Source organism: Dasypus novemcinctus, chromosome 7, assembly GCF_030445035.2.
Source record: "Dasypus novemcinctus isolate mDasNov1 chromosome 7, mDasNov1.1.hap2, whole genome shotgun sequence".
Taxonomy (NCBI): Eukaryota; Metazoa; Chordata; class Mammalia; order Cingulata; family Dasypodidae; genus Dasypus; species Dasypus novemcinctus.
The window spans coordinates 48,831,096-48,851,159 of NC_080679.1; the positions used below are offsets into that span (position 1 = coordinate 48,831,096).

The 20,064-nt window shown below is 32.8% G+C and overlaps 1 protein-coding gene across 2 annotated transcripts in view; it reads left to right on the forward strand.

Annotated features, from left to right (window-relative positions):
- PGAP1 (post-GPI attachment to proteins inositol deacylase 1) overlaps positions 1-19,672 on the forward strand; it is an 85,244-nt gene extending 65,572 nt beyond the window's left edge. For both annotated transcript variants that reach the window (XM_004468493.3, XM_058300415.2), the window contains 8 exons: positions 188-281; positions 3,711-3,801; positions 4,557-4,754; positions 5,647-5,782; positions 8,073-8,123; positions 8,979-9,163; positions 10,449-10,553; positions 11,578-19,672. In XM_004468493.3, the coding sequence (XP_004468550.2) occupies positions 188-281; positions 3,711-3,801; positions 4,557-4,754; positions 5,647-5,782; positions 8,073-8,123; positions 8,979-9,163; positions 10,449-10,553; positions 11,578-11,716 (999 nt within the window). In that variant the 3' untranslated portion in view covers positions 11,717-19,672. The remainder of the gene's footprint in view (positions 1-187; positions 282-3,710; positions 3,802-4,556; positions 4,755-5,646; positions 5,783-8,072; positions 8,124-8,978; positions 9,164-10,448; positions 10,554-11,577) is intronic.
- The last annotated feature ends 392 nt before the right edge of the window (positions 19,673-20,064 follow it).

Genomic DNA, 20,064 nt, shown 5'->3' on the forward strand with positions numbered 1-20,064 from the left:
TGTTTCTGATAATGCTGTATATTTTTAACATTTAATTTGCTTAGAGTTTTGATACCCATTATTGGAAATACCTTTGTGCCAAGAGAGGAAAGGCATAGAGTAAAGAATGACATTTTTATTTCATGTGAAAATACATTTCATTAGTATGAATATTCAGAAGTTTCCTGTTAATTTGTCTGTTTTCTAGCTAGTTAGATTTCATGGTGGAGCTCTTCCTGCCTACACTATATCTAGTATCCTTCTTGCTTATGGAGGACAATTATACTCTCTTTTCTTAACAGGTAAGAATGTTTATCATTTTTAAGCTATTTTTTGTTGTGAAATTTAATGTAGAAAACTATTAGCTTTATATATGTATGTGTGTGTGTATATATATTAGTTCTATTACCTTGAACCATAATGAGGATGTTCTTAAAAAGAGCCACATAGTAGTAGTGCCTGCTCTTAGAAACTCTAGAATTGTCGGTGGTTTCACAAGCAACCTTCTCGACATCTCTATTATTTTTTCAGTATCAACCACCAAACCCAAACTAGTTTGGGGCATTTCATCTAGAGACCTTCAGTTTTTGGTATTAAGGCCTGCAAATTATTAAATTCTCTTAGCATGCCTTATTTGTTTCAGTGCCTTTTTTTTTTTTTCTTTATTTTATTTTTGGTTTGTTTATTTTTATTCTTCAGTGCCATTTTTCAATGGAAAAAAAACACTTTAATTTGAATCTAAAGAAATTAACTCCTAGCTAGTTAAAAAAAAAAGTATGCAAAGAAATAGAACAATAATTTTAACATTATCCAAATAAAATCCACACATTATAGTTGGACTTTTATGTTTCTTTTCTATAGGTTCTACCTTCCATGTCATTTCCCCCCTTGCAATATATTTATGAACAGACTTTGTTGTTTGAGTTACTGGGTTTCCCATAGTCTATTTTGCTGATTACATCTCCATGGTATAGTTGAATATGGTCTTCTCTCTGAGCAGTTTCCTATAAATTGGTAATTAGAGCTAAAGTTCTTTCTCTCCTTTTATTTACTTTTTTTTCAGGAATGCTTTATAGGTGTTATTTACTTCAAATAGAAGGCCTCAATCCCAGTTTAATCATATTCTTCCCTATCTTGGTTGTTCTTCAAAATATTTTCAATTTTTTTAGACCTACTTTTTAACCTCCTTTCATGTCATCCTGATTTCTTTTTTCTCTCTCTCTCTTTTAAGATATGTGGATCAAGGCTTTCTTACTATCCATCCTTTATGTTTGTTTCTATGGGAGACAGATCAATTTCTTGAAATTTCATGACCTATCCCAAGTTTTAAGAGATCCCCAAGAAAATTTCTTATTTTCTCCATTTTTCACACTTCTGCCTAAACTTTCTTCCTCTATTCTGAAGACATCTTTAGATGTAGAGGCTCATTGAGGTCATCTTATTCACCATTCTGTTCCTGTCATCTAGCATAATGCCAAGCTCACAATAGGCATTCAGTATAATATTTGGACTGTATCAACTATATTAGTTAAGACCTGGCACACTGAATGTAAAAATTGAGGGTTTAATGAAGGGACTATTTCAAAGATACGTGCAGGGTTAAGGGAAACCATTAAGGAATGAAAAAGCAGCAGGCTAGCTCCAGAACCATCTAATACCCCTAGGCTGAAGTGTAAAGGGAGGCAGCAAGCCTTAGAGAGCTTTAGGGAAGGGTTGCATTACTGGAGCTGCAGCCTTGGTGCAGGAATGCTCCAGCCAGTGCCAACCTGTGGTTTGGCAGCGGGAAAGGTGGGGAAATAAATATATAATATCATTTCCTTCTACTCTTGCCTCCCATTTACTGAACTTAACTAGAAGCCAGTCCATAAAAGTCAGTATACAGGGTTCAGAGAGAAGTGAAAGGTAGAGAATGGATCTGGAGAGGCAAATGTAGAATATATACTACACCAGACAAAACCGTCTCTAGTTTGAACAATTTTACAGGAGCCTAAACTTTGTAAGAACCTAAAATACTTGTTGGGCTTGGACAATAATCAAGGAAGGCAGGAGGAGATAATTAGATATTGGGACCAAAATGCATCGAAAAAGTCCTTCAATCTCCTTCACCATTTCAGTGTTGCCATTTCCTTCCACAGGTACTCATTGCCTTTCAGTGACTTTTATACAACTTCAGCATGTTCTTTAGTGTTCATTTTAACCTGATTTAACCTATATTCCATACAGAAAAAAGTAATATTTTGTGATCTGTCCCAGAACCAATTTTTTTGTTGTTGTTCTGGCAATGTGACATCAATCAGACTTTGAATATAAATGTTCATCTTGTTGTGAAAGTGTGGAGAAAATACTTCATTCTTCTTGATTTCAAGTAACTTGAAAATTGATTCTTAAACCTACAGATTTTATTTCTTTATAGACCCCAGGTATATACGGTATTGGTTAATAAATAAAGCTAAGTATGGGATTATCTCAAACTAATTAAAGCAGTATATCTGAATTCAAGGGTACATATCACAAAAATCACTATGGATCACACCCACTAGAATGGCTGTAATCAAAAAGATAATGAATGAATATTAGTGAGGATATGGTGAAATTAGGACCCACAGACAATGATGGTGGGGATGTAAATTTGTATAACTGCCTTGAAAAACTGTTTGGTAGTTCCTGAAATGATTAAATGTACAGTTATCATATGACTCCAGCAACTCTACTCCTAGGTATATACCCACGAGAAATGAAAACATATCCGCACAAAAACTTGTACACAAATGTTCATAACAGCATTATTCATAATAGCCAAAATGTGGAAACAATTCAAATGTCCATCAGCTGAGAATGGATAAATAAAATGATGTATCCATATAATGGAATTTTTTTTTTAATTTTTAAATTATTTTTTATTCCTTTTTATTAAAGATCCATAAATCACACAAAATGTTACATTAAAATAATATAAGAGGTTCCCATTTTCCCCACTCCCCACAACCCCCACTTCTCCCACATTGACAACTTCTTACATTAGTGTGGTACATTCATTTCATTTGATGAGTACATTTTGGAGCATTGCTACACAGCATAGATCTGAGGCCAGGAAAAGAGTCTGAATCAAGTAATGATAATGATCAAGGCCATGATTTCTTCCAAAACATGCTAAGTGAAAGAAGCGAGTCACAAAGTACAACATGTTATACGTTTCCATTAATATAGGCAAATTTATAGATATCAGTTAGCTTAGTGGTTGCCTATGGTTGGGGGACATGAGGGATGATTGAGGAGTGATGACTAAGTTTTTCAGGATAATGAAAATGTTTTCAAATTGATTGTGGTAATGGATGTACAACTCTGAATATACTGAAAATCATTGAATTATACTCTTTAAAAGGGTGAATCATATGGTATATGAATTATATCTCAATAAAGCTGTTTTTTTAAAAAAAAAAAAAAAGAACTCACCCTTGTGAAAATACAGATGGTAAAACCCTAAATTTGATTCTCTTGGACCTTAGCATCTAGATTTTTTTTTTAAAGCTTCACATGTGATTGTAATGTGTACTCTTACATAAAAACCACTGAATTTTAGAACTTAATCTTCCAAGAAGTCTCTGTTATAGTAACGAAGACTCTTGCTTTTTCTGACCTGAAATATGTTGCTCTTATTGACAATGAAAGTATATCTAATAATTAATTGCTGTAAATTTTCCTACTGCATATTATTTTTTATTAATCACCAGGTCATTGTTCAGAATATACTACTATGTTGGATAAAGAAGCCAAACCATACAAAGTTGACCCTTTTGTAATTATGATAAAGTTTCTATTAGGGTAAGTTTTATTATTTGTGATGATTATTTTAATTTTGTTTTATATTATAAAATGTAGTGTTTGGCTCTATAATATAAAGTTCCCATGTAAATGTGAAGATTGATCTATTTAATAAAATGAGATCTTTCTCGTTTAATAAAGATATAATAAATATATCAAGATTTGTTTCAATAGCATAACCATTTTTAAAATAATTATTGAAGTTATATACATCAATCAAAAGTTAGATTGTAAGTGTACCAGGCCTTTAAGGTGTGCACAGGAATTTGTATGGTCTGTGACTTTTAAAAAGTTCAGATTCATAAACACAAACCATTATAGGGTTTGATGAAACAGGGCCTCATGTCGTTTTATCTGATTAGATGAGTTATATTGACTTCTATTTAATATTCCATTCTTAATATGCTCACAAAGTAAGAGCCATTATTTTCTTAGATCTCTTTGCTTTCATTGCTCTGCTATTAGCTGCTAGCTTTCTAATTAAAACATATATATTACTACTTCACATAAGGGTCCATGAAGAATAGTAAGCTGTATTGAGACTCCAGTGCTTGAAGATTTGTAACCTTGGGCACAAGATAAATGACTTAATCCATACAAGGAATTCAAATTTTTTTCCAGGAAAATTTACAAATTACTGTTTATCATGAAGCTGTAGAGACACTAGTGAATGGTCAAACACCTCAAATGTTACATCCTGATTCTACTTGTTGGTTTTTTATTTGCCTTTCTTTTATGTTTTATTTTATCCACAGGTATAAGTGGTTTAAGGAATTATGGGATCTATTATTGTTACCAGAACTAGATGCCATCGTTTTAACTAGTCAGAGTATATGTTTTCCCCTTGTATCCTTGATTCTCTTTTTATTTGGAACATGTACTGCCTACTGGGGTGGCCTACTTTCTTCTACACTTGTGAGACTTCTTTCTTCATTGTGGCTCACTTTGAAAAGGTAAAGAATGAATGACAAAAAATCTTCTCATTGCTCTAAATTAAGAAAAAAATTTATTCTGATAGGGAACCTTAAAATTCCTTTGTTCTCTAAACTCTAATTTCCAAGGAGAGATGTATAACTAGCAAATAATAAACTAGTGTTCAAATTACATCTTTGCCAAAGCTAATTATTTATATTGACCTTAATGCCCAAGAGTTCATCAAAACAGTATATTTTTAAATTTCATTGTTCTAAATCTTTCCTAGGAGGGATTGTTTATCAGGCAGTGCTTTTCTATGCCAACTTCTGTAATAAAATCCAAGGGCAAGACACTCCAATGAAGACGTTTAGGATCTGATTAGATGAGTTATGTAAGAAGTACAAAAACATTGCCTAGAGTTGTAGTATAATCCCAAAGACAGAGTTTAAATCTGAAGCTACTGGAAGCCTTTTCTGGTAAATCGTCAAAGTTTATGTTGCCATTTCTCCTCACCATATTATGTGGTTTACTCTCACGAAAGGGATAAACTTCTGACAGAAGTTTTTGATACTAACACCATCAAACATCTGAGTGATCTTGATTTTAAGAAATAGAAAGTAGTTCCTCCTCCTATCAAAGGAAATGCACAGCACAAGGCTTATAATTAATGATTATCAGCCATAGTGTATCTAAATGGAAGTGCTATCACAGATTGTGTTACAGAATTTACAAATATATGTGATTGTTTGTCTTTATTAAAAATACTTTACTGTTTACCTTGTGATACTTGCATATTAATAAGCAGGAGGGGCTGATAGAATGCTATATTGTTTTCTTCTTATATGTGACCGTAAATATCTGGTAATATGTTTTTTCTTTTTTTTCTTTTTTGCTAATATGTTTTTAAAAGCTTTATTCTTGTTATTCCAGACCCTCTGATCTTCCTAAAGATATCAAGGTGATATCACCAGACTTGCCCTTTTTGACAGTTATTTTGATCGTAGTTAGTTGGGCAACTTGTGGAGCATTTGCCATACTTCTTACTTATCTTTACTATGTATTTAAGGTACGTCAAATCAGTAAAGCCAGAATGTTTGGGCTTTGTATCAGGCAAGCATAGACTTTCCTGTAGGCATTTGCTAACAAAAATTTTACTTTACCTATGCCGTGACCTTCTGTTACATAATAGGTTAAATATAGGGTTTTTTTTACGTCTTCGTTACTTAAATTATATACAGTTAACTGTAGAACTGAATTTATTAATCTGAGAGAGAGAAAATGTAACTATTTCAGGTTACTTCATTTTCTTGCAAATGATCTTAATTTTTATTTTATTTATTTTTTTTTTTAAAAAGATTTATTTATTTATTTAATCTCCCCCCCTCCCCTGGTTGTCTGTTCTTGGTGTCTATTTGCTGCGTCTTGTTTCTTTGTCCGCTTCTGTTGTCGTCAGCGGCACGGGAAGTGTGGGCGGCGCCATTCCTGGGCAGGCTGCTCTTTCTTTTCATGCTGGGCAGCTTTCCTCATGGGCGTACTCCTTGCGCGTGGGGCTCCCCCACACGGGGGACACCCTTGCGTGGCAGGGCACTCCTTGCACACATCAGCACTGCGCATGGCCAGCTCCACACGGGTCAAGGAGGCCCGGGGTTTGAACCGCGGACCTCCCATATGGTAGACGGACGCCCTAACCACTGGGCCAAAGTCCGTTTTCCAATGATCTTAATTTTTAAAAAGTTATCCTCTTGCAGTTTTTATTCACATCTCCCTTTTGAATATTCAGGTGATAGACAAAACGAAAAGGTTATGTCAGTGGGATCAAGCTATTAATCACACTGAGATAATGTAGAATGTTATTAAAGAATCAGAAGACGCTGATAAAAATAATTATAATTAGGTTGATAATTTTACCAAAGAAGTGAAAATCACTTCCAAGCAGACTGACTCCTTTACTGGAAAACCTAGGCAGTTATACAACTGCTTACTTTCCTTTCCACATTAATCTTATGAAGAGACAGTTGATACCACAATAGGTCATTTTTTTCTATTTTAAACATAGGTATGCTTGACTCTGCTTTGAGTGCTAATACATGTACACATTATAGATAATTGCCAGTTTGAATACTGGGGTGTTCAAAGGAAATTTGTGTGCATCATGGAAAGCTATTTAGACCTACTTTGATTTATAGCTATTTTTTAACACTTATTTTTTTATTATCTTTCTTTTTTAAGATAGAGCACACAAAATGTTATATTAAAAAATATAAGAGAGGGAAACGGACTTTGGCCCAGTGGTTAGGGCGTCCGTCTACCATATGGGAGGTCTGCGGTTCAAACCCCGGGCCTCCTTGACCCGTGTGGAGCTGGCCATGCGCAGTGCTGATGCGCGCAAGGAGTGCCATGCCACGCAAGGCTGTCCCCCGCGTGGGGGAGCCCCACGTGCTAGGAGTGAGCCCGTGAGGAGAGCCGCCCAGCGTGAAAAGAAAGTGCAGCCTGCCCAGAAATGGCACCGCCTACACTTCCCGTGCCGCTGACGACAACAGAAACGAACAAAGAAACAAGACGCAGCAAACAGACACCAAGAACAGACAACCACGGGAGGGGGGGAAATTAAATAAATAAATAAATCTTTAAATAAATAAATAAATAAGAGGTTCCCATATACCCCCAGTCCCCACCCCACCCCCACTCCTCCCACATTAACAACCTTTTTGATTAGTGTGGCACATTCATTGCATTTGATGAATACATTCAGAACAATAGCTATATTATTTTCAGAGGTTTTTTTTTTAAGGTATTTCAAACATCTGACCCAATGAGCAAAGCTTTTTCAAAATACTTAAATAATTAAATAAATATTTAATTATACTTAAATAATTTAAGGAAACCTAATAAATTAAATATACAGAGTTTCTCAGGTTTTTGTGAATGTTTCAGTACTGTAAATTATCGTGATCAGATTTTCAAATATATAGAATATGTAAAACACATTAAATTCTTTATGCTATATTGAATATGATCAAATCTTCGATTCACAAGACACTTTTAAAATCTTGCTATGGCAAGGCATCATTCAGGCTCACAGGACGTGCAAGTATAGCAATAGACTTTGGCCGCAACATACTCTAGAAGTATGTTTTGCTTTGGTTTAGTTCCCTTTTTTTAAAATCCATGATAGCAAATAGGTAGTTATTGTTTATCTTTTCTAAAATAATATTTTTATATGTTTAAATGAATTTCCAGTTGTTTAGATTCTTTTTATTTCAGATTACAGTGCTTCTCAGTTTTTGTAAAATAAAATTGATTATATTTTTTGTTTCAAAATAAAGGTTAATTAAAACGTTATTTCCTTTTCCTAGATTATTCATCTGCAAGCCAGCCTAACAACTTTTAAAAGTAGCCAGACTGTGGTAAGTTTTATTTTCAAAGCTCTATATCACTCTAACATGAAGGGACATGGAAAATATAAAAGTTTTTTGTTTTTGTTTTTGTTTTTTTAGTTAGGATGTTACAATGTTTTAGAAATTACTATCAGAAGTGAAGGTGGCTCAAGTGATTGGGCTTTCACCTACTACATGGGAGGTCCTGGGTTCAGGTCTTGGTGCCTCCTGGAGAAGGCAAGCTGGTGCTGCGAGATGATACAACAAAAGAGACACAAAGAAGAAAAGCAATGAGAGACACAACAAACCAGAGAACTGAGGTGGCTCAAGTGATTGAGTGCCTTTCTTCCACATCGAAGGTCCCGGGTTCAGTTCCCAGTACCTCCTAAAAAGAAGACAAGCAGACACAGAACACACAGCAAATGGTTACAGAGAACAGACAGTGACTGCAAACAATGGGGGCTGGAGATAAATAAATAAAATAAATCTTTAAAAAAAATTTTTTACTATGAATTTAAGTAACTTTAAAGAAAAGTCAACCTAAGGAATATTAAGTTCGATATAAATCGTTCTGACTTTATCTTGATCTTTGTCAGTATCTATGTCATCTTTGTTATTATTACAAATTATTTTTTAAAGTTTATTTTGAGTGATTACTTAGAGGTATGTTCTTAGCAGTGGAAATAGCAAGACAAAGGAATAAAAGCTTCATGACTAATAATCATTTTAAGCACTTTTTAAGCAAGGTAGTTTTAGTGTCTTATATCAAGTTGGTAAGGGGAAGATGTACTTATTTAGCTGCTAAATAATTGAGTATGGTTCTAAATAAAACAATTAAATTATTTTGTTTACTTAGTATCTTGATATTTTTACTTTATTTTATAGAATACCAAACACTCTAGAAGTGAAAAAAAAAACAATCACCATAAGGACTCTACAGTACACCATCTTTGCTTATTTGCTACTGATGCTGAAGATAGTCTTCGCATGCACAGAACTGTGATTAACTTATTAACATGGATTGTGTTACTCAGCATGCCATCTTTAATTTATTGGCTAAAAAACCTCAGGTGTGTTTTGTTTATATAATTATGATTTACATAGTTCAAACAGTAAATATCTGCAAACAGAGACTTGCTAGATTCCCAGTGGTCCAAAAATATTCCTCAAGAACAGGAAGCTGTACATTGCCTGGATTTGTTTTCAGTACATTCACACTTTCTCCCTTATCATAAGAGCATAAACTTTTGGAATATAAACTTCCCCAAAAATCTGCTAAGGAAAGAATTAACTGTATCTTAATCATTTTACTTTTAACCTTATTTGAGTCTAAACATACGTGAGAATGTGCTTTGTTTTGTTAACTTAAGGTATTTGTAATGGTAATGCTTTATGTATGTTTCAATTCTTGATTCAATTTTATGTTTTCTTAAATATTTGAGAAACAAAATACTTACATTTAAAAATATTAAAAATAATGAAAGAGGTGTATACTTTTCTAATGTGCCCCATACATTGAACTAAAATAAATCATCATATATTTTACTATTGGAAACTATCATTTGCTACACTACCTGACAAGTGTCCTAGGTTAAATGAGAGTCTGAAAATGCCCTCCAAGATTATTTGTAGAATTTAAATTATTGGTAAATTGCTAAAAAAAAAAAAAAAAGCCTACCTCATCTAAGTAGTAGTTGAACTCACCCCTACTCAATATAGTTTTTAAACTTTCAGATTATGTAAATACTGTAGTTTTTTTTTTGAAAAGTCATCAGAACCAACATAGAGTCAATAAATTAAATTACACATTACCAAATGTTAATAGCCTTCTTTTATCCTTCATTTTAGTCAAGATCCAGATTTTTGTTCCCATATTTGGGGTCAGAAATATTTGAGGAGTAGAAATTTATGATTTTGAAAGGCTATAAAAGTCTTACTGTCAATAAATGCAAGAGATGCAAATTTGAATTTTAAGACAATAAGGGACAATTATTTTATGTAAGATTTCACTTTATCTGCTTTTTATAGAACAGCCTTAATATATTTCAGTAATTTGTTTTATACAAGCTTTATATATGGCCTTTAAAGTTATAAAACCTATTCTGAAAAGGAAATGTTTCCATATTCGGTATTTTTATTCCCTTTACTAGTTTCTGAACATATTACTCCATATAAAACATTGAGTATAAAGATGATTTAGAGCAAAAATTATAATATATTTCATGAGCTGTCTAGATCCCTCATTATCCATATTGCTACTATAATGTTTTGAAATTTATTTAATTTGGTTGACTCTGACAATTTAAAATGATTGGGTATATTTTAAGTATTTTTACTTTTTTCTCTTTGATATAGGTATTATTTAAAACTTAATCCTGATCCATGTAAACCTTTGGCATTTATCCTTATTCCAACTATGGCAATTCTTGGAAATACTTACACTGTTTCAATAAAATCAAGGTATAGTAGTTGAACCTTTCTGTTTTCTTACGTATGATCCTGGTCTTTATCACCGTTTAATTTGTGCCTGAAATACACTTTTTACTCTTGATTACTTTGACCATTCCCAAAGTTAATGTACTAATAAGAATTTTGGTTTCTGTATAAGTATACTTGTTTTCTTAATTATAGATTTTATTTTTTAAGATTTTTTTTTCTTTAAAAAGTTATCCCTTAAAATGTCATGATGTCTAGGATTGGCTTCCAAAAAGAACAGGAGGAGAAGTAGATGGGAATATAGGTACAGTAAGATTGGCCAGGATTTGATCATTTTTTGACGCTGCGGAATATGTGTATTATACTGTTCTGACTACCTTTGAAAAAATTTTAAATTCTCCCTAATAATTGTCATTTCATTGGCTGGTTGTTTGCTCTGGGAGCCTTTTTGATTGATTCTGGCAGATATTTATAAATATTCTAGAGTCAGGCATACCTGGAGTTTAAATCTTGGTTCTGCCATTTAATAGCTTTATGTCCTTAGGCAAATTTCTTAGGCCTTCTTATCCTCAGTTTCTCTATTTTCATAGCAAAAAGATTGATAGTCTGTCTTTATAGTATTTTTCTTTGAAAATTTTTAGTGTCTTTTCATGTTCCTGTTCTTGGGAACTAAGAATGCTGCTTCTCTTTTTGGCTACATAAGTAGTATTAAAATGAACATTATGGTAACTCTGTCTTGGTAAACATTATTATTTTTTGCTGGAATAAGTTTCTACAGGTAGAATTGCTGAATAAAAGGGTAGCCAGCATTTTTCTGTTAGTAAAACTTGAAAGACTTGGTAGAACTGGCTATTCTCTGAATAGAATTTTTTTTTTTCTAAGTCAGAATGTGGTTTATGTTGATTTTTTAAGAAATTGAGACAGGACTTTATTTAAAAAATCAGTTAGCACACTTACCCTTCTCAAAACTTTTTTAAAAGATTGGCATATTCCATTTTAGTTCATAATGTAGTTTACATAATTTGTGTATTTCTCTGTCTTTTCACAGTAAATTGTTGAAGACTGCTTCACAATTTCCACTTCCTTTGGCTGTTGGTGTGATTGCTTTTGGGTCAGCACACTTATACAGAGTTCCGTGCTTTGTCTTCATTCCTCTTTTGCTACATGCATTATGCAACTTTATGTAAGACTGGGTGGACTTAAAGAAGGGTAAAGATGGTATATCCCTTTAGTGCCATAATAGGAGAATGCACAAATCCATCAACACGGACAGCAAGATCCTTTGGAGAAAGACATGTCTATTTTTACTGTATTCAAAATAGAAAATTAGTTTTGTAATATTTGAAAAAAGTAGTTGAAGCATGGTTTTTGTCTTGTGTTGCAGTTTCTGTGTACTAATCATTTTTGGAAAATGAGTAAAGGAGTATGGTGGCCAATGTCTTTGAGGCCTCCTGTGCATATCAGCTAGTCTGCTTGGTTGACGATTCCAGAAATCTTCTCCTAGAGACTCCTTTTTAGAGATGCAGTATTGTTGGTAATCTCACCTCAAGCATTCTGCTCTTGTTTCATCAAACTTTCTTCTGAAAAGTGTGTTACTTTATATTAGCTACAGTTTACATATTGAGAAATAGGTCTTAAAAGATTGAGCAAATCATAACTGTTTCTCAAAAATTAAATAACCCAAAGTTTTTGGCAGCCATGAGAACAAAGTAAAGTTTTGTTTTCTTACATCTATAAAAAAAATAGCTTTGAATTCTGAGACATGTTTTCTTGGTAACCAGTACAATATGGATGGATAGAAATGTGATTCAATCCTCAAAACTTAATGGAAGGGAAATGGATGTAGCTCAAGTGGTTGAGTGCCTGCTTCCCATATATGAGGTCCCAGGTTTGATCCCTGATACCTCCTAAAGACAAACAAAAAAAAGCAACCCTCAACATACAGATTTTCTTGTTATTTTTCAAATATGAATCTTATTTTGTATTCTTGGTAAATATAAGGGAACTACAAAAGATATCTGGTATTGCATTTTCAAAACTTCTTATAGATATTTACTTTTGGCATAGGAGCAGTTCAGTTATTCATTCTATACTATTTCATTTAATTCATTGCCCCCATGGTTGCCAAAAGTGCTTCTGGTCATGATGAATTGTTAAAAATAACTAAATTGCAGTGGTCAGAAATAATCTAGGTTTGCACAATTTTTGTCTACTGTGGGAAAAAATCAAAATGATTAAATACAATACCACATTTGATTTATAAAATTATGCTGTAATGGAATAATGGTAGATAAACTATTATCCTGCTAATACCTTTTGTAACCAATACACCTGAATAAATAGGAGTTTCTAGCCACTACGTTTAATAGTGGAATCTCAATTTGCTCAGGTTACTTGTAGGATTACTGTATGGCAAATAGAGAGGGTGTTTGTGTTTCATTTTAGATTTTAGTTCATTTTAGTTACAAAAAAGTAAGAAGTAGATGATGGAACTAGGTAGAGGAGTATGCTCTTTGCCTTAGAATAAAATAAATGTGGACTGAGGTACACCTGGCCCACAGAGTCCTTCTTTTAAATGTTTATATTGTAAATTCCTGAAATCTCTTGAGTAAAGTCCTTAAGTCCCAGAATTGCCACAATTGCACCTATGAACTTGTGTCCTAATTCGTATTCAAGGATGTGCTAGAGTACCAGTTTCATCTTATCTCCCATTGCACCTGGGCTCCTTTACAACCTCTCAGCTATTACTGCCTATAGAGGGTTACCCCACTTTACTGCCTACTGCCTTTTACCCTCCTTCTCAGTTATTCCTCAGGTCCTTGCTGCTTTGGCATCAGTTGAAGAGGGCCTTGCTATCACTTCTGAGGGTTTGTTTGATTTTTTTTTTTAATTCCATTTTTGCTTTCCTAACTTCATGTTTATTATTCATCATTCATGTTTTCACTTGCTGTGTGAGACCATTAAAGGTAAGTGATAACCTTATAGTAGACATAATAAATATTCCAGGCTCTTGCTTGAGAGGAATAGCAAAAGGGGATAAAACACAAAATGTTTGTGTGTGAAGTTTCCAGAGAGGAAAGATGGACTTGTTTAGATTATACACTTGTCTGTCCCACATCTGTATTTACCTAGGGGCATATCTGCCTATGTTTAGATATACATATACTTATTGACAACTTTTATATATATAGTGTCTGTTGTCACTATGATATATGGTTGTATTTGAACTTACAAGTTGAATGTGTCATTTTTCTATTTCTACATTTGGACTTAGATCCATATACAAAAAAAACCTTAGAAAATTCACTAGTTTGGAACACTAGTTTTCAACACTAGTTGTGAACACTAGTTGACAGCCCAAATCATTGTGTTTATGTGAACTGATGTCTCCTTTTTGTCAGTACTGCTCATGGATAAAATATAACAAGCTCAAATTCCTTATTTGTGAATAGTACATTTGCTTTTATAAAGCAGCAGATAGGTATACTTCTACTAAAATATTTCATGAGTGTAGTTATCAAGACCTATAGTCTTATTTATGCCAATAATATATTTCATTTTAGGACCACAAGAAGATGAACATTTTATAAATAATATTAGTTTGGGTATTTACCCATTTAAAATATATATATATATTTAAAACATACTACATATACACACACACATATATATATACACTTATATTCTGACAGTGTTTTCATAAAGTACTGATGCACTTTTAAACCCAAATAACTACCATAGTTGCAAAAGGAGGCTCTGTCTGAAGATGAGTAAAGCTGATGTTTCTGTCATGCCCACAACATACATCATCAGCTGGTAAAACAGCACAGATTTATTTGCAATGTTACTAAAATGATATTGTTTCATTGGCAGCGATGATCTAATTCAGCAGATTTCTGTTAGAGTAAATTTTGTGCTTATAAAAATTATACCTAGATCCTTCTGTTAATAAAATACAGAATGGTAGGAAAATCACTTGAATACTTTCAGCATTTCACAGGCCTCCTTTGGAGTTACCTACTATTATAATTTGGAACTAAGAATTTGATAGAAATTGTTAATGCCCTTTTTTCTGGGTTACCTTTGTTCCAGGAATGAAACTGGTTCTGTAATTCTTTTCTTTTTCTTGGTTATCACAAGAAGGTTTAAAACCATTGGTCCTAAAAAAAACATTTGTGCCTGGTTAACACTGATTTTGAGTCTTTTCAGTATATGTTGAATCAATCTCGTATTGATTAATCTTTTTTTAAAATTGCATATTTTGATCAGATAAATTCACATGTACATAAAGGAGTAACTTTTCTTGATTGAACTCTACGTAATATCTACATGATTATATAATAAGGAAAAAGTAATATAACAGAAGTATAGTAAACCTGTAAATGTTTATCGATTATCATACCACTCATGTAGACAGTACACATTTCCACCACACATATATGAGGCAGCTTATCTGATCTGCTCATTATCTAATTCCTATACTTAACTTTTCATACTTCTCACTTATAGTCTATTCAGTACACCTCATTGCTCATTAGTTCCTCTTGTAGAAGGTGGTCAAAAGAAAGGAGGTAAAACTCAACTTTCAATGTAGTTCTTGAAATTTCTCGGTAAAACAGGGGAAACAAATTATGAGATAAACTAGGGTTTTTGATTTCTGGATCCCCACATAATCCAGTTAGCCTACATTTTAATTTTAGTCATTAGGTCTAAATTAGTGTAATATCTTGCTTTATTATTAGATTTAATAAAATTTTAAAGTGCTTCATCTGAAATATTAGTAACTTGTCATTAACATCAATAGGTAAAATTTTTTAATGTATTGGGACCTTTGATAGGCGTTTATAGAATAGTTTTCATCATTTTTTTCTCAGCATATAGCATTTGTGAATTTGTATATCATAGGACACAAGATACCTTGTGAAATTTATTGGGGAAAGTCAGTTTGGAGAGCATGGCACTCCCCAGGATAAAGGAAGCAATAAAAGTATCTTTGTATTATGAAATTCCACAGAGAAAACTTCCTTGCCAAATAAAGTAAATATGGAAGATACTTTTACAAAATTTTAAGATGATTGATTGGTAGCTGAAATTTTAGCCAGTCAACAACCAACACTTGAAAATCTATAATAGACTTTTATTTATACATCTTTCTTACACATTTTTTCAGTTTTTTTTTTTAAGATTTTTTTAAAAATTCTCTTCCCTTCCCCCCACCCCTGCCAGTTGTCTGCTGTCTGTGTCCATTTGCTGTGTGTTTTTCTGTGACCACTTTTATCCTTATCAGCAGCACGGGGAATCTGTGTTTCTTTTTGTTGCATCATCTTGTGTCAGCTCTCCATGTGTGCAGTGCCATTCCTAGGCAGGCTGCATTTTCTTTCGTGTGCTGGGCGGCTCTCCCTACAGGGCTCACTCCTTGCACGTGGGGCTCCCCTATGCGGGGGACACCCCTAGGTGGCAGGGCACTCCTTGCATGCACTGCACATGGGCCAGCTCTACACGGGTCAAGGAGGCCCAGGGTTTGAACCGCAGACCTCCCATGTGGTAGGCGGACGCCCTATCCATTGGGCCAAGTTCGCTTCCCTCACACTAAGTTTTAACAGCCTGTGGAAACAAAGTCTGTGAGGCTTTTCAATTTGCTTACTCTTAATAGAGATGATAGGAAAGAGAAATCAGATCAGTAATTCAAAACCCAATATGTGTACTATAGTATAAGTGTTCATGAATTCAGTTTTTTGATAAATCGAATAAACAATTCTAGGAATATAGAAGATTGCATTTTATATATTAATAACTTATTTTTAGAACAGAATAAAGTTTGGCGATCTCCAAGGTGTATGCCAGGGAAATAGAATAGACAAAACATTATTCCAGTAATAGTACAAATGTATACAGTATACCTGAGTTAATAATATGTCTTTCCAAGGTTAGTTTATAGTCGAAGCTACATCTTGATTAAATTGCCTTGTTGATAATTTTTACTTTGTAAAAATGGTTTGGTATTTTATGCTGCCAAAAATGTGTGTTTTGAAATCCAAGTAACCAGTTAATTTCTAATGGCTTTGTATAGGACTTGATATAAGATTCAGAATCATTCTGTATTCATCTGTACTTTGTAACTTTGAACATTTATGGAAAGCTGTATATTGATGTATTTTGATAAGTTAGTGTAAATTTGTTTGCATATTTGAATCCTAATCTTAGCTTTTAGGAAGTCTAAAAGTAGCCAATTTTGTAAAATTCATAATGTTACTAGTGGGAAATAAAAGTTATTCAAGGCATAGAACTATTAACTGTTCAAAAGCCTAAGCGATAGACCTACTTTGTATTTCATGTTGTACTTGTTCTGTTTCATATTGGACTTGTAGACTTTTTATATCCCTTTTTTAGGGAGAAAAGACACATTGGAATTTTTTTTTTTTAGTATAAAGCTCAACATTAGCAACTATTTAACTGAATTCGTATGGGTAGCAAAACACACTTTGTCACCAAAGCTAAATGAAACTGCAAAATACCTCCAGATATTTGTGCCAATGAACTTTTCTTATTGTGTATTGGGATGAAGCAAAAATATTCTTTTCACTGTCTTTCAGCTAGAACTTATAAAAGCAAATGCATAAGTCACAAAAGCTTATAATCCACACACTGATTTTTCTTTGAAAATATTTAAGGCTTATAGCATAGGATATTCTGGTTTTTTGATATCTGGAATTATGTTCTCTGGTTGTTCTTTTGCAGTAATTGACATATCTTCCTTACGGATTAATTTGTGATGTAAGACCTCCATTTTTGTTGTAGAGGCCCATTTTTAATACAGGTATCTCTCATTTATGTAGCAGAAAGTTTACTGTGGAATCTTTTTTAATTGTTTTTTATGGATTTCCATTCAGTCCCTTTATACAATCACATGTTTCAAAAAGGTAGGGGGGAAATCTGCCAGAACCTAATATAGCACAACAACGTAAACCTTTTTAAAATCTTGAAGGAAAACAGAAAACAAACAAGATGTTGCTACTAAAGTGTTAAGAATAACATGGTGGTGTACTCATGAGAGAAAGGTAGAAATATGATAGACTCAGAAACAGCTATATTTATTACTTGAACTATTTTAATATTTCCCCTGTAGAGGTTCTCAAAGGAAATTTCAGTTCCTCATATACTTTTCCTATTTAATATTACTGTTTCTTTGCCCTGTAATGTTGAGACAGTTTGCATAAGTAGATTTGGAAGTAAAGAGGTAGCTAGAAAGCCAAATATTAAAAATGTTTGGCCTTGATGTAGTGACAGTTTACCCAATTATCTGCTAGTACCTATTTATGATATGTGAAAATGTCATGTACAGATTTAAAAATTCAGTGGACCTTGTTCTTTGGAATGAATTTGTCTTGTGTATTGAATAATTTTATCCTAAGTAGGAGATATCTGTATGTGATATAGCAGTGCATTCTATGTAATCAAATATGTATTTGTTGGAATACCAGTGGAAATGATCTCCATTGGGAAGGAAAAAGAAAACCCCAGTTTTTAATATATATAAATTAGGAAATTATATTTAAGTATTTACTTTTTTAAAGATATAAAAATGACTTACATATATTTATTTGAAGTGATTGTATTACAGTTTCTTAAAATACTATAAATGTAGCAATGTACCCATGAGAAACCAGACCAAAATTGATTATATATATCATCACTGTGACTTTGAACTTATTGTCATTTGGGATAAAACAGACTGTGCCTTAAAATGATAAAGGAATGCTCTGCAATTTTATAACTGTATGTCTTCTCAAATTGGCCCCACATCCCTTTCTGTGCAGTTGGTGTAATAACAAAAAATCTTTTAAAAGTTAACCAGTATTTCCCTTAATATTTATAGAACTGTTTAGAGGCCTCCCTAAATTTCCAGAGTTATTTCAAATTCATATTGAATTACACTGTTCAGATATAGAAAATTAAGTTCTCTAAAGTTCCTGGGGAAAATATTTATTTTCTAAGAAGGTGGTGGCACTTCTATTTTGAACTTAATATTAATATACCTGGGAAAATGAGTATTCAAATGCAGACTTTTGTCTTATTAATGAATCATTCCATTGAGGACAGAATTTTTCACTTAGATCTGATTCATTTTTTCTCAAATTATTGAGACTTGTATTTGGTATAAATCAAATATAGTTAGTTTATCCAATAATGGTCTTTCAGTAATTAAAATGCACTCAGATTCATGTGGTGTATTTTTTAATATTATTTTCCTGTTTCTCTTTTTCCTTCCTACTTATTTTTAAGGTGTCAAAACTGGCTCTACTCTTTTTCTAAATATAAAAACTCACATTTTTACTGTGCTTATTTAAAATAAGTTCTATTCTGTTCCAAATAATTCCAGTCATAGGACACTACGGTCTTTGCTAAAACATGCCCACCTCCTGCTCAGAATTTGTTATATTTTATACTTTTCATTTTCAGTTTTGACCATTACTCAACACATTTCTCTCCTCCCATTTCACCTCCACTGCTTCCCCACCAAAGGCAAAAGATAGAAAGAAAACATGTCTTCCCTTAAAGCATGTCAAATTGAAATGAAAGTAGTTTGGGGCAAGAATTCGTAATAAATAAATAAATGGCTGTCTGTGTCAATTTTTATACTATAGTTAAAAGTTTATAGAGGAAAAACTATCACATTGAGATTGACTCAGTAATAATTTATTTGCAAATTGATAATTTTGTTCTCATCTAGGAAGTTAGGTATTTAGTAAAATATTTGACAGTGCAAAAGAACTTATCTATAGGATACACAGAAAAATCCATTGCCACCTTGCAGATCTTGCCATTTAAACATGCATGATCTTCTTCAGTACTTTGTACAATGTATGGTATACTAAATATACTTATATGTAATTTTCTGTGTATTTTTGGTATGGGATATTTAGCATTATTACATTTCACTGGTTGTAATTCTCAAAAAAGTGCTACTTACTGTACTCTGTAGAGTGTTGTGAATGTTCTACCTGTGTTTTAAAATTATGGTGTAGAAAAATATTTGCCTTCAGTCTCTGCTCAGGTATTAATGTGTAGCAATTTTTGGTGCTTTCTTTTTAATCTATCATAATCTGGTGTTCTGAATGACAACAATAAATTTGGTGAACAAATACGTGGTACAAAGATTGCTTTCCAATTCACATGTTCTCTTCAATACCATTTCTGGAAAAAAAACTCTTTACAATGTGAATAAGATTTCATAAATCAATGTCTAAGCATAGTATATAATGAACACGATACATCACAGGTAAATACTGAAAGCAAGATAAATACTAGCATTTTCTACCTTGGTATTTTTTAGCATCACACATAGATTTTTATGGACATTCATGATTCACATTCTATTGTAAGGAATCCTAGAGTTTATGACGATTTGCCCTTTCCTAATATTAACTTAATGTATATTCTTAGGGGATGTATATTCAAGTTGTGAATGAGAATGACATTGGACATTGTAAATAGATTTCCAGGTCAGCCTAGAATCTAAATTTTATATTTAGGG